We start from the raw sequence: 15,863 nt of genomic DNA on the forward strand, positions 1-15,863 counted from the left end.
AGCCTCTTCTTATACTTTTCCTATTGGTCCTTCAACGACCGAGATTAAATCTCTAATCAACGGGTAAGATTAGATTTGGCTTGATCCATGACTTTTGGAACCTTATAACCCAGTTTTATATTAATATCCATTAATATTTTATTTTTCCTAAGTTTAGACTTAGGAACTCCATTAAAAATATTACTTCTTTTAATATCTCCCAAACTGGTCAAAATCTGCCCAGACCATTTCTGGGTCTTGGAGATCTCATGTGCTTTAGCCTCTCCACCATTTTTTTATGGCTAGAGCACATCCGATGCTACCCCAATTCAACACTCCCTCTTAGTGAGGACTATGCTCTGGTAATACTCCACACTGAGTATCACACCGATTATACGGCACCGGTCCCTGTGCTGATGTTAAGCCTCCCCGCCCAACATCCTCTACACTGCTGCATCTTGTACTGCTGCCCATGGCTCTATCACTGCCATTGCGACGTCTCTACTGCAACTTCTTGTGCATCCGCGCTGTTGCTGGTTCATCTTCCCAACACTGCATCTACACTGCAACTCCCTCTCATCATGTTGCATCGTGCTACTGTTGACTGCTACTACACTGCAACATCATACCCATTTTTGCTACTGAAATGGATCCTTATCATCCCCATCTTCCCCTTAAATAATCAAACTTGGTTCTTCCAAGGCCCTTAGTAAGGATGTCTGCCACCAGTTCTCCTATAGGAGTGTAGCTCAACTGTACAACTCCTCGTTGGACACAGTCGCTAACAAAGTGACACCGGATATCAATATGCTTTGACCGATCGTGAAACGCTGGATTCTCAGAGAGCTTGATGCAACTCTAATTATCACACATGATCCTGGTCGCCTCCATCTTTCTTCTGAATAGGTTCACAATCAGTTTTCTAAGCCATATGGCCTCGCACGACGCTGTGCTTGCGGCCATATATTCTGCGTCAGCTGAGCTCAGAGCCTCAGATTTCTATTTCCTACTTCACCAGGAGGTCATTCCTGATCTAATGTTGAAACAGTACCCAGAGGTACTTTTCCGATCCATTGAACGTCATGCCCAATCTGCATCAGTAAACCCATTCAATCTGATATCCTTATCCCTGGTGTCCAAGAGTCCATAATCGACTGTTCCCTGTAAATACCTAAGAACATGTTTGGCTGCTGCCTAGTGCGCCCTCTTCGGCTCCACCATGAATTGACTGAGGGTGTTGACTGTGTAGCAAATGTCTAGCTTGGCATTGACCAGATACATCAGGGACCCTATGAGATCCCTGTATAAGGTGGGATCAACATCTTGTCTTCTGATGCATCAATGTTCTTCCAGTTGGTTATCATTGGAGTAGCCATGGGTCTACAGTCCTCCATCCTGAATCTCTTCAGGATTTCTATAGCATATCTCCCTTGTCCAAGGAAGATCTCCCCCTTTTGCTGCCAAACTTCCAACCCCAGGAAATAATGCATTCGTCCCAAATCCATCATGTCAAATTTTGTGGCTAGATTTTTCTTGCCTGAGCCTGGATGATCTTGTCAAGAAGAGATCATCCACATATAATACTAAGATTAGAGGCTCATTCTCTACAACCTGATAATAGAGATTTGGATCTGCGTCTCTCTTGACAAATCCCATTTTCTATAAGTAGACATCGATTTGCCCATGCCATGCTCTAGGCGCCTATTTCAACCCATACAAGGCTTTCTTCAATCTGCATACATGAGACTTCTTCTCATGTGTCTCAAAGCCCTCTAGTTGTTCAATGTATACCTCTTCTTCTATCACACCATTCAGAAATGTCGTTTTGACATCCATCTAATGGATCTCCCACCCCATCTGTGCTGCAAGAGATATCACGGTTCTAATAGATGTACACCTGTCTACCAGGACAAAGGTCTCTTCGTAGTCAATTCCTTCCTTCTGAGCATACCCCTTAGCCACAAACCTGGATTTGTATTTCTCAACACTGCCGTCTGCAACGTATTTAATCTTGTAGATCCATCTCGAACCTACCACTTATCTGTCTTGAGGCCTTGGCACTACCACCTAGACATCGTTCACCATTATGGAGTTGTACTCCTCTACCATCGCATCTAGCCAAACCTGATGTTGAGCTGTGTTCTGAAAATTGGTAGGCTCCCCATCCTGAGCTACTAATGCCTGATATCTATCTGGCTGTTTTCGCTCCCTCTTATTGTTCCTTGGCGCACCGATGAAGTCCTCTGCATCTCGCAGAATCTAACAAAGTTCCCTGCTCATTCTTCCTCTGCCAGCAGGTGCTTCTGTTATCTCCTCCTCATCTTGTGATTCTTCCTGACCCGAGGAAGAATTCTTTTCTTCTGTTGGTTGAAGAGGTTTGACCAACGGTTCCTCTTTTCACTGCTCCTCGGAAGGCATTTGTCGAGATTTCCTGAAAGCCCTGTCTTCCATGAATTTCACATCTCGTTGAACTACTACCTTCTTGCTCCCTGGAAGATAGATTCTGTATGCCTTAGCGTTCTCGCTATATCCCACTAGATATCCTTTCTCTGCAGTTTGATCCAGCTTCTTCCTCTTTTCCTCGGGTATGCGGCAATATGCTAAGCTCCCAAATATCCTGAAATGACTGACTTCAGGCGTCTTCCCTGTGAAGACTTTCTCTGGAGTAATCTTGCCCAATGCCCGATGAGGAGTTCTATTCTGAACATAGACTGTTGTGTTGCATGCTTCTGCCCACAGGAATTTTGGCATATCTTGATCATACATCATGGCCCTAGCTGCTTCTACAATAGTCCTGTTCTTTCTTTCTGCTACTCTATTTTGCTTCGGATTGTAAGGCGCTGTCCACTCTCTTCTGATGCCCTCCCTAGCGCAAAAATCAGTGAAGTCCTTATCGACATACTCTCCACCATTATCTTAGCACAAAACTTTTATTTTCTTCCCAGTTAGATTCTCCACTAGAGCCTTGAACTCTTTGAATTGACAAAAAACCTCGTCCTTTTTTTTCCAGAAAATAAATCCAAGTTTTCCTTGAGTGGTCAGCAATGAAGGTGAGGAAGTACTCGACACCACTAAGAGCTTTAGTGGACATGGGTCTGTAGATATTTGAGTGTATCAATCCTAGTACACTCTTGGCCCTACTTCTGGGAAATGCTGCTTTGGCATACTTTCCTAGAGCACATCCTCTGCATACATCATCTCGTTCCGTACTAAGATCCAGAACCCCTGTTACAGTGCTCCTGAGAATTCTCAAAACCCCATGGTACAAATGTCCCATTCTTCTATGCCATAGTTCGTTTAAATCCTTGTCCCCATGACTGCCTATTTAGTGCCATTGGTGATTCTAGTTGTAGTCTGTACAGCCTGTTACTTTTGATCCTGATCTGCTCTTTCTTTTTCTAGCTCGGGTGTTTGATGTATACTTTCTCCTTTATGAAGAAAGCGTCATAGCCTTTGCCTTGAAGTTGCGACATGGAAAGTAAATTCATCCCCAATCCTGGTACATGCAGCACACTGGCAGCACGGAACCGCTCTCCCGTTTCTATTTGAAAAACTATGGTACCCCTCCCTACTGGAGGACACTCTGCCTTGTTCCCCATGGTGATCTGAAAGTTCATCTTCTCCTCCCGATGATCTGAGAAACATTGCCAGATTCCCGTCATATGCCAAGAGGCTCCACTGTCTATACACCACACCTCTGATGATGCAGAGCTAGTCACACAAGACACTTCTTCTTTTAGCCTAGAAGCCAACATAGAGAAATTGAAATCACTTTCTCTTGTGCAATTTTTTTTAAATCTGTGAGAGTCTCCTGACGTAGATGCCTCTACATCATGGTCTCGACCCATAATTGATTTTCCCTTCCTGTCTCTGGTTGCTTGCTCTGATACCATGTGAAAATTCTATCACTGCAACAATTGATTTATTTTACCTACTTTTTTTCCCAATAAGTTATTTATGAAAATCCTTCAGTGAACATTAAAATAAATTCTGCTGCAGATATCACACCATAATACAGAAAAAAAAACACATGCACAAGAATTAACACATCGACACAGATATTTTGGACAAAAGTTCCCGGAAAAACCCAATGTGGGAAAACCGGTGCAGCAAGGGAGGATTTTATTATTCAGCAATTCTTCAGTACAACTGGGTGCCAAACTGGCTTACCCAACAGAGAGAAAATCCTTTAGCACTTCTCCCAGTCTCAGCGTCAGTCTGGCTGACCTTTGTGTAGCTCCCAGACCCTCTACGTCAGCCCCTGCCTCTTTGCGTCAACACTGAGCCTCTCTGCGTCACCCACGCAAGCCCTCCAGTGACTGCGCACTCTGCTGCCTCTCCGTCTGCTTGAGAGGCTCTGCGTCCGCGTCTCCAACATCTGCGCTGTTCCCCTGGTGTTGTTCCCGACTCTTTGTTTCGTACTTTATGCCTTCTGCTGTTCTCCAGACCACTAGTTTGAATTTCTCAGCTAACTCTGCTCCAGAAATCGAACTGACTGGTCTCCCTTAGTGTGTTCTCCAACTGATCCTTAAGCCTCTTCTTATACTTTTCATGTTGGTCCTTCAACGACTGAGATTAAATTTGTAATCAACGGCTGAGATTAGATTTGGTTTGATCCATGACTTTTGGAACCTTATAACCCAGTTTTATATTAATACCCATTAATATTTTATTTTTCCTAAGTTTAGACTTAGGAACTCCATTAAAAATATTAATTATTTTAATATCTCCCAAACCGGTTAGAATCTGCCCAAACCATTTCTGGGTCTTGGAGATCTCATGTGTTTTAGCCTCTCCACCGATTTTCATGGCTAGAGCACATCCGATGCTACCCCAAATCAACATTTTCGCTGCTGCATAATATAATAATACCCTCATCTGCTGCACCGGTTTTCCCGCATTGAGTTTTCCGGGGACTTTTGTCCAAAAACAATTTTCTTAGTTCCAACGCTACTTATTTTCCGCAGTTTTATTTGTGAACGTTGCAGTGTGTTTATTTTGATGTTGCCGTAGCAATAAACTGAATAATTGATTTATTAGTTAGAAGAAATAATACCAGTTGCTGCGATATGATTCCATTTTCAAAATTTTCACATGGTATCAGAGCATGATTAATTAGCCGGGAAGCTCAGAAGCAGAGAAAAAATTTCGCTGTTTAGAAGGAGCAACAGGCCGAAATTCTTGAGGCAACGCATTTCATTGCCAGGCAGACCGAGTTGCTTGGGGAAGTTTGGTTTTTTCAGTGCAAGAGGCAGAAAATGTTTGAATTTCCCAGATCAATGATTCCTGCAAGCAGAGGGAGCAGTAGTAGCTCAGTTTTTCGCTAAGAAGATTCCTGGTTGGACGCAAAGGGTTTTGTTGTAGGTTGTAGAAGCAAAATCCGCGTCGGGTGGAAGAGAAAAGCACACACAGCAGAGGGAAAATTTTCCTCAGGGAACTTCGAGTCTCGGAAGTTCAAATTTCTAGTTGCAGATTGGCAGTAACAGCTTGCAGGACCACACATTCCAGAAGGGAGTGTGAGTAGCAGCTGAGCATAGGGAAAGAGGAAGTTTTCAACTTGATTAGAGATGGCCACAACTGGGCTGAGAGATCAGGATAGGTTGGAGGGTTCCTCCAACTATGTCATCTGGAAGGCCAGGATGTCCTTCCTGTTGGATGAATATGGCCTGAAGCTCTACATAAACAATGTTGTGGCAGTTCCCCAGGATGCGGATCAGTTGAAGGAATACAGGAAGGAAACAGCGCGGGCGAAGCGGTTGATCCCGGATGAAGTCTGGGACCATATAGTCTCACACATAGTTGGAAAGGATACTGCCAAAGGGATGTGGGATGCTCTTGCCATGCTATATCAGGGCACTTCTGAGCAACGAAAGATGTTCCTGGAGAAGCTGAGATGCATCGGGATGCAGAAAGGGGAAGGCATAGATCTCTTCCTCACCAGGATTCAGGAGGTTCGAGACCAACTTGCAGTTGTTGGGGCAGTGCCTCAACCAATAGATCTAGTGAGGTTGGCACTGAATAATGTCTTTGAGGAGTGACAAGTATTTGTCCAAAGCATATTGGGCAGAGACAAGCTACCAAAATGGGATAGGATGTGGTCAGACTTGCAACAAGAGGAGTTGAGGCGAGCTCTGTTAAGGAGCTCCATCAATGGCAGTAGTAGCAGCAGATCGAAGGTGGTGAAGGAGGAGGAAACTGTGGCCCTAGTGTCAAAGGGTCCCAGTCAAGGGCAGGGGGAACAAAGAAGAAAGAAGAAGGACTTGTCAAAGGTCAAGTGCTTCAGGTGTAGTGAGCTTGGTCACTACAGCACGCAGTGTCCTCTTAGGAAGAAGGACAAGTCAAAGAAGTAGGACCAACAGACAGCTTCTGCAGAGATCGACAGGTTGTCTTCTAGGCTAGAGGAAGACTTTGCGATGTTTGCAAATATACCTCCAGCAGTGAGGTGGGGAGATTTGGTGCTGTAGCCCCAGAGAACTACAAAGATTGGGCAGGGTCCTTGAGGAGTCCACCTCATGGATCATTACCTGGCTACAGGGGTCCACAGTATTCAATAGCAGGATGGATCAGTGGCAGTAGATGCAGTCAGTACCAGAGTGATAGTTGCAGACTAGTGGCTTAGAAGCACAGTGCAATGTTGACAGCAGAGTAGGTGGCTCAGTGTAGAGTTGGTAGCAACGCAGATTCTTTAGTGACAATAGAGGCTAGTAGCAGTCAGAGACCAGGGAGACAGATGCATCATACTGAACACAGTGGATTCAGTATTTTGGATGCTTTTTAGTTGCAACAACAGATGAGAGAGAGTTGCAGTGCAAATGCGGTGTTGGCAGCAATATGGCAATGTCAGTAGCAACACAAATGCAACATCAGGGTTGCGCAGTGGTTGGTGGAGAGGCTAGAATACATGAGATCTCCAAGACCCAAAAATCGTTTATGGAAATTCCACTTAGAAGTGACTTAATTAGATTATTAACCAATTTTTTTAATGTTTTCTAAGTCTAAACTTTGGAAAATTGGTTAATTAATTTGTATTAATTAAGTCAAGGTGAGAAATCTAGAAACTCACTCGGATCGATTCCAAGATGATCCTAGCCATCGATTAAGTTTTAATTTTGGTCGTTGGTGATCCAATAGTGGATTATAAGAGGAAGTTGATGGGCACTTGGAGAACACACTTGAGAACACTAAAAATTTGATTTCCTTGGAAGATCGATTTCCATAGTAGCAGTCAGCTGTCAGAGAGCCAAATATTAAAGTAGTGAGTGAGGGGTAGGGACAGTGATTCCGGAGGAGATTTTCCTGATCTGGGAGGCAAAATAAGTGACATAAGTGATCCACGCAGAGACTGCGTAGAGGCTGACACAGAGCAGTTTGATTTAGCTCAGGAGGAGGTTGATTCAATTTCCAGAGGGCTGGAGAGTCACTTCCAACAGTAGAGACATGCTAGACAACTTTTTCAAAGGCAATATCGAGCCACACGTGTGAGAGACAACGCAGAGGCAACACAAAAGGGCTCATGTTGGGGTTTGGATGACCAATTTTTTGTAGAAGCCAATGTTGGGATTGCTTGTGGGGTGAGAGAATTTTTCTCTCTAATTATTTCTGTTAGATACTTGCTGATTGGATTGCTAGTTGGGCATCCATATATTGTACTAAGATTTTCACTGTTGCATAATAAAATAAAACCCTCATCTGCTGCATTGGTTTTCCCACATTGGGTTTTTCCGGGGACTTTTTTCCAAAAACAACGGTGTTAATTTTTATCTGCGCTAGTATTTTCTCAGTTCCAGTGCTATTTATTTTCCGTAGTTTTATTTGTGAAGGTTGCAGTGTCTTTATTTCGATGTTTCCGTATCAATAAACTGAATAATTAATTTATTAGTTAGAAGAAATAATACCAATTGCTGCAATAGGATTCCATTTTCGGAATTTTCACAGCGAGACAAGGGAGGGCTTGTATCACCATTCCATCCCTTATAGATGGAGCACAAACTTGCTTGATTCAGTTGGAGACCCATGAGGCCATTCTTTGTGCCCCCATAGCCACTTGGGAGCACCACATGTTATTTGCTTGGAGATTAAGGTGCCACCCCCTTCATTAATGTTATTGGAGCCCTCCTATTATGGCTTATGAGGGACTTGATTAGGCCTTCCAACGACCCTATTAGCTATTGTACTATCGTTTCGGCCCTCTTGAGAAGCTTATTGTTCATCTTTTGGAGCTATTTGGTGGGCTTGTCACTAATAGATTTATTTTTTGGTACATTAGGCTAGTATTAGGGGCTAGTTCATATTTTGATATCACATGACATGTATAAAGAGAGGAGGCCTAGCCTCACTTTAAACCATCATCATTTGGATTTCGACTTCTCTTTTTTGAGAATTCTGGACCTACACTTCTAGACAAGTTTTTGGAGGATAAATGCACTTACAATGTTTGGAAAATTTTCACACTATTGTCTTGGAGCTTCTTTGACAAGCTACTGATGGATGGATATATTCTTGTTATCTTGTAAGTACTTTAATGCTATATTTTTCCTATGCTAAATGTCTAATGTATGGAATGTCATTTCTATATCTTGATTGTGCCCTAATTTAATGCGAATTTGTGATAAGCACTAAGATTGTGAAAGTATTGCATGCATTATTCATGGATAATGAGAATGAATGTTCCTAGAGGGCTATTATGCATATGGTATCCTTGAAACTCCATAACATGTCAACAAGTATAAATGTCTAGGGTAGCCCTTAAGCCTTCTTGTTAGGGTTTGCAATGTTGTAATAGGCCTCCTTGAGATAACAAAGGTTGAAGAACAAGGTCATTTTGACTCCAATTCTCCCAAAAGGACTACACACTGGTCTTAATCCTAGGTGATCACCTAAAAATTCTTACCTTTTCACCTTTCTTTTCCGATTCTACCCTAACCCTAGAAGTTCCCTAGGGCTCCCTGTGAAATCCATTAGAGAGCGACTCTTCTTGAGAAGATTGGAAAGCAACTGCGCTGGTGAGTCTCTTAGAAGCCCTCAAATTTTGAGGCCAATCCCATGGTTGGATTGAGAGATATACCAAGCCCTAGCTATACGACTGAATTTCTCTAGGTTTCTTCTAGATAGTGGTAGAATCAAGGGTCTTCTATGCTTGAAAACTCATTTGAAGTTAATATCTCTTGTACCCTCATTATCCTTGCTTGGCCTAGCCTTCCCATTGTCCTTGAAATTTCATAAACCCTAGGCCTTGCTAGGTCTCTCTTGTGGTCCTAAACCTTTATATGATCTCTATTTCACAAAACCCTAAGAGAGGTCCTTTATTCCTCTAGGAAGCCTTGATTTAGGCATATCTCTTGTATTGATTATCTTATCCTCCTAGGTCTAGGCTTTCTCCCATAAACCTTTCTTGGAGAGACTTTTATCTTGCCTTTGAAGCAAGAAAGCTATTATTTGAGCCTTTCCTTTGAATGGGCTTTGGAAATCACATTGTACCTTGTTATTGACCTTGTCCTCCTAGTGATTTCTCTTATATTGGGACTCCTCCCATCGGTGAAACTCTGTAAAGGGACATTGATTGAGGTGATAGCGGGTCCTTGTCCCGTTGTTTCCATTTGGTCTAGTAGTTGTCCTTTAGGTACCCCTCCTAGGACCCTTGCTATATTGTTTGGTAACAGGGCTGTTGGCTGGTTGGTTGTCTAAAGAAGGAGATTTTTTTTCTCTTATGGAGTATACCCACATTTTGGTGGGTAAACAATCTCCACTAATTTGGATATGTGATTTTGTGCATGCACATAAATTCATTATTATGGGCCTTGCTCAAATAATTGATATGATTTGCTTGTATGTGAACTACTATATTTTAAAGGTTGTTTGTTCATCTCTGCATTGCCCTTCACTCTTAGAGACTTGCCGTGCTTATGCTTTTCAAATATGTAAGGGCGCATGCCTTGCATGACTTTTGGGCATTGTGGTCCTCTATGGAATGAGCTGTTTGGGTCCACACGCTCATGCGATGCGAGCCTATATATGGATGATGCCTTTTGGTGTACATGGTGAGCTCATATGAAGGAAAGGTGGGGCCATACAGATGGGCAATTGAGTCTTTTGTGGCAGAAGATTGACGCTTCCTAATCAAGTTGGAAAATCAAGTTCTGACTAGCAGCATTGTAAGTATCAATGATATATTGTCAACATTGCAATATATTATGATTCTCTTAGCTTTGGCGATAATATCGCTGGAAAATTTGTGACTTTTTCAATTTTGAATATATCGCAATATATCTCCTGAAAAGGAAAAATATTGGTTGACTAGAGAATTTTGAATATCTTTTGCTCAATTTGGAGAGGGAAAGTAAAAGATTGAGAACAAAGGGGTTTCTCACTATTACATTTTCCCATAATAAGGCCGGAGGGAGGGCGTTTCTTTAGATGTTTAAAAAATTTAAAAAATGAATATTTTTTTTTGTATTTTTAAAAGTTTGCTGATATTTTTTGATATTTTCTCAGATGTTGCCGTTAAGTTAATTTCTAGATCCTCAGTGATGTATTTGTGGACACGATGTCTGCAACATTGCAGACTAGACTTCGTCATTGTCTACATTTAGTCCTTTTATGACTTCCAACATGGTTTTGCCAAGGAATTTACCATATTCCCTTTCAGGCCATAATTCCCCATCAATAGATAGGCATATTTAGCGATTAATCTTTAAGCTTTATTATGAAAGGGATCAAATGGATCTAACCTTGGTTGTTTCTTTTGTATGTTTACCCTTATTGTATATGTGACATGAATCTTGTGAAGTAAAGGCTATGGCATTAACTCGATCATTCCCCTAGACCATAATTCCCCATCAATAGATAGGCATACTTAGCAATTAATCTTTAAGTTCTATTATGAAAGGGATCAAATGGTTCTAACCTTGGGTAGTGCTTTCGCATGTTTACCTTATTATATATGTGACATGAACCTTGCAAAGGAAAGGCTATGGCATTAACTCCAATATAATTGCCACTTGTGCTAAAAAGAGGGAAATAGTGTCACTGGTATGTTCACAATTAAGTCATTTCCCTTATTTCAGATATTTCTGGTTAGATGCTTCTATTTCATGGTTTCGTTTTTGTTGTGAACAGATGTAAAGATGTTTCTGTCTTCATGACCTGGTTGTAAAAATTAATAGCTCTGGTTTGTTGTGGCTCTGTCTGCTTGATTGCATCCCTTTAGAGATTTCATTACGATTACTATCTACAAGTTGTCCACTTCTTTCATTATATTGAAATTTATATGTGCTCGTTGTACCAATGGTGTAATACATGTGATGCCTCCCAGTTTCATGTTTGAACTATACAAATTCATAGAAGATAATTGAAGCATTGGTGTCTGCATGTTATATATTTCGGTAGTAATATATTGAGAATTGAGTTATGTGGTGTATTTGAGAAGCAATTTAGTGCCCTAAATTACAATTAAATCAAACAATTCCAGAAAAATATACCCAGGCTTTGCAATTTACTCGGACGTTCAATTTAACTAGAATTTAACAATTTAAATGCGGAAAAATACCTGGATATCTGTTTGAAGGTGTTTCTGGTCTGTTATTGTCCCTGCTCCTCTTACAAAACTGACCCTTTTTCTCCAGCCCTATCTGGGAACAACCTATCCGGTTCCCAGACCCAAAAGACTTCGAAATAGAAGTCTTCTGGCTCCCGTGCCCAAAAATCCGAGAACAATTACCCAAATTATCAAGTTTCTCTCCATAGAATTACTCTGACTATTGCTTCTCTATATATCCTCCTGTCTTTGCTTCCCGGAAAGGCCCAAAAACCCTTCCCTCCTCTATGCCCTCTTCGCCCTCATTATTTCCCCAATCATCATCGCCTTCTGAATTATAAAAATGATTTCCTTGCCTTCTGCCAGTCACTTGGCATTTTGAAGGGTCTGAAGAGGCGGTCACACTTATATAAGTGTTAATGGTCAAAGGTTTATATCTATTTAGTTCACGAGACAACGAATTATTAAAGAGTTTCAATTTTTATTTAAAAACTTTAATATTATTAATTGAACTTACACTTTTATTAAAGTTTGTTAATTTAATTCATATCTTATAAATTTAATTTAATTCATAATCCATTGTATTTACTTTATTTTTGAATAATGTATTAATTATATATTATGATGGTGGTATACATATCAAGTACCCCACTCGATATATTCATTATATTCTGGCGAGTTAGGTATTTACTTCAATAATAAATTCATTACCCTATACTTAGACATTTTCAATATTAGCTAGTATGTATACTAGTGCAGTGCATGCGATGCATGCATATGTAGCTATCATATTCATGCCTCCTATGCCTGCTAATATTCCTATGCTCCCTTTAATTCGAGATGTGTCATTACAAGCAATTTTGCATTAATCTTATGTATAAATCATAATGCTTGGGATATTCCTTTGGCTTATTGATTTACTCAAGTTGCTGAGTTTTGTAAGTTGTATTTCAGGATGGCAGTATCAGGAAAGGCCGGCAACTGTGCAATACATGGTTGAGAATGCCTTATTAAAGATCACAAAGCTAGGAAGAAAGGATCTTCACTTGGTTGGTGCAAGTCGAACCGATGCCGGTGTCCATGCTTGGGGTCAGGTATGTTATAACATGCTTTAGCTTTTCTTTATATTAAATAAGCAAGCTTGGTTACTTATTTCTTTTTGTTTTTCTTTCAAATTAATCACTTTTAGCAGGAAAATTCATGAGTGCTTCTACTATCATCTTCAATGTGTTCATATAGTATTCAACAACTAGATTGCATTAACTATATCATGTGATAAACTACTACAATAACTAATGTTATCATGATCTTCCTGGAGTATCCACTCATAATGGCAATAATTTGGTATAAACTACGAATAGTTATCTGGAAAAATTTGCTAAGAACACCCAGAGAAATTTTCCTTTGCTGTAGGTGTTCTTGGCCTCAACTGTATACTAAATCTTTACTTAAAATTGGGAAGCAAAAGATGATATCATTTTATATAAGATGAATTTATTAATGACCAACAAACTTGTTATATCACTGGATTTTTCCAAAAGTATTTATGCCATGTTTGTGGGTGCTTCATGAGTTTTGGTGTACATGGTGTATGTTTAGTGCTTGGATGGGTCCAAGATGGATTACAACATGAGATATGGTCCATGATGGGTGATTTTCCTTTGGGTGTTGGAGATCTCTTGGTAGTTTGGTGGATGCCCTTCTTTGAAGTCTCATGGACGAGTCACTTTCTTGGAGAGCACCCTACGAGTGATGTGGAGCAATGTGCATCATTGAGGAGGGCTTCAACCCTTGGCTGGCATGTGGCCACTTGGTTTTCTTTTTGAAGGATTGGAGATGGCTTGGGGACACTTGGGGCTTTGATAGTGTTCTTGTAGGGGGTAGCTAACCCACTAGAGGGCTTTCCTTTGTAGGATAGATTGAGTCCATGGAAGTTTGTGTTGCCGCATCACTTTGGAGTCATTCTTGTGCATGACATCCCCATTGGAGTGTGACACTTGTAATCTAGAGTGGATGTCTCACATGTTTGGCCTACAAATGTTTTTGCAGGTTGCTTGTAAGGGCTTAGGCTTACATAGTATTGTTAGACTCCCTTACCTCTCATATGAATAGAAGAAGAGAATTTTTCCATAACATATTCATTCACTCACTTGTATTTAGTCATGTGATGAGATGTGACTAAGAGAAGAGAGTGCACGCTTTCTCTCTCTTTGTCAAGTCTTCACTTGTGTTGTATTCTATCTCTCTGTTAAGTCTTCCCTTGTATTGTATTCTCTCTCTTCTAAGGGGCTAGTGTTTCTTGGTCTTCTTGGAGTTTCCTGGAGCATATTGGAGTTCTAGGGTTGTGGTTTACCACATGGATATTAGAGATTAGGTTTTGAGAGAAAACCGAGGGTGGATTTGTGAAGAAGACGAGAAAAGGAGAACGTTTTGCCTTTGAGATTTTGTAGGAGATATTCTTGCACTTGGATCTTCTTGGTTGAGCCACGATTTCATGAGTTACCTAGTTAGGGTTTTTTTGATAGTTGGAGTTACCTCCAGGGAGGCCGCCTAATAGGGACAAGAAGCATACCCTTGGGTGTAGATCACTTAGGATTGATGGGGACATTGATGATCATCATTGGATGATATTAGGGGGACTTGCATCCCTGTCTCACTGCCACATTGTTTGCAGGCACAATGAAATTGGGTGTTGTCCCTCAATACCTTCATCACGAGTAGCAAGACGCGAGAGGCTCACTCGAGACAGTTAGTTGGGAAATAGAGTATCTAGAGAGAGAATTTTCAACGTGGCATTTGATCAGGGCTCAAGCTGACAGGTACAGGCTTGGGGAATACGTGGTTTGTTGCAGAGGTAGCGTGTGCTCCACCCCTGAGTTCACACTTAGGGAGGTGATCGTGAGTGAGCTACAGGGTGCACTTTCGATAGGACAACCCGAGGTGTTATGTGAGCATGAGGTACAGGGGATGATAGTCCTCATTAGCAGGAGGATGCCTAGGCTCCAGGCAGTATCTAGGTACATCATCAGGAGTTGGGATAACAAATTTCACTGTGTGGTTTGGCAGGAGCAGAGCAATTTGTCATACGCAGGACAAATTCTTGATGTTGGGTGCCCATCCATTGGATACATACAGGGGTCAGAGATGAGGCACATATGGGTCCCAACATCTAGCAGCATATTACAACAGTATGCAATGAGGATTGGGAGTTGTGGACTTCCAGTATGGTTATGGGATCTAGGGATCCAGTTGATTGGTGGGACACTCCATTACTTAGTGAGTATAGTCAGGATAGTAGGTGATCTGGTTCATTATCAGGTTGACACATGGGGGATCACCGAGGTCTTCATCATATGGCGAGGCAGGTTGTTTTTCAGGATTGGGGCCAACCATGGAGTGATAGGCGCGAGCATTGCTAAGTCACCTTGGCAGGTTGAGCTTAGCCTCGATCATCACATATATTATGGCCGAGAGTTACAGGAGAAGAGGTTCTGGTACGAGCGTAGTAGGCAGTCAGTCATAACCAGAGTGTTGCAGGGTTAGCAGGACAATTTCTTTCTGTGATGGGCATGGGACCCTGGCATCATAGTACTTGACAACTCAACGAACTTTAGGGATGAGATGGCTACTATAGGGGGAGACCACTCAGATCTTCCCTGGGGATTTAGTGACTTGCTGATAGCATGGGAGACTTCCTCAGCATGGTAGGTTGGTCAGCAGGAGGATACTAGGGAAATTTCATACGAGAGAAACTTCATTGCCACATGGATTGTGCTGTGCCTTTAGAAGTTACCCTTGGAGTGCATGAGGTGGATTACTTGGCAGGGTAGCTTCATGGGGAGTTGGACAGAGTCCTACATTATCATGATGCTCTACTTATTGATAGTATGCAGAGGGCTTCTGGTACCTGTGTCTAGTTGGACAACGAATGGAGCAAGGTGTGCGTCACATTGATCAGGATGGCTTAGGATCTGGGTATCGAGGGATTCCTTCATGTCAAGACAGTGTTGAGATTGGGGATGACTCAGTGGCACATTTGGGACCTTGGTATTATTCGTGGTTACAGTGGTGATCAACAGTCAAAGAGGGCACTTGTTTAGACATTTCTTGAGGACAACAATTTTTGGCGGGGAGGACTGTCATGTCCCCAATTAATAATTTTGTTAAGGGAAATTCTCAATTTTGCAATTTTGGCGAATAATAAATATTTTTGGCAAATAAACTTAGGAAAATGGGTTATGAGGGCTCAATATAATTTTTGGAGAGAAAAGAAGGCCAAACTTAGGAGAAAAGAAAAATTAAAGTGAAGTTGTGGAGGTTACCAAAATGGAAATCGAACCATGGGAAGAAT

At 41.5% G+C, this 15,863-nt stretch overlaps 1 protein-coding gene across 1 annotated transcript in view; it reads left to right on the top strand.

Moving 5' to 3' along the window:
- The window catches only part of LOC149169321 (uncharacterized), a 95,950-nt gene extending 80,366 nt beyond the window's left edge, over positions 1-15,584 (top strand). Inside the window, exons 3-4 of the mRNA XM_089425155.1 lie at positions 12,467-12,606; positions 15,399-15,584. Coding sequence (XP_089281281.1) covers positions 12,467-12,606; positions 15,399-15,584 — 326 coding nt within the window. The remainder of the gene's footprint in view (positions 1-12,466; positions 12,607-15,398) is intronic.
- The last annotated feature ends 279 nt before the right edge of the window (positions 15,585-15,863 follow it).

This window comes from Pinus tabuliformis, chromosome 4_2 (genome assembly GCF_031772625.1).
Source record: "Pinus tabuliformis cultivar Carrire ecotype Pingquan chromosome 4_2, CPIR1, whole genome shotgun sequence".
NCBI lineage: Eukaryota > Viridiplantae > Streptophyta > Pinopsida > Pinales > Pinaceae > Pinus > Pinus tabuliformis.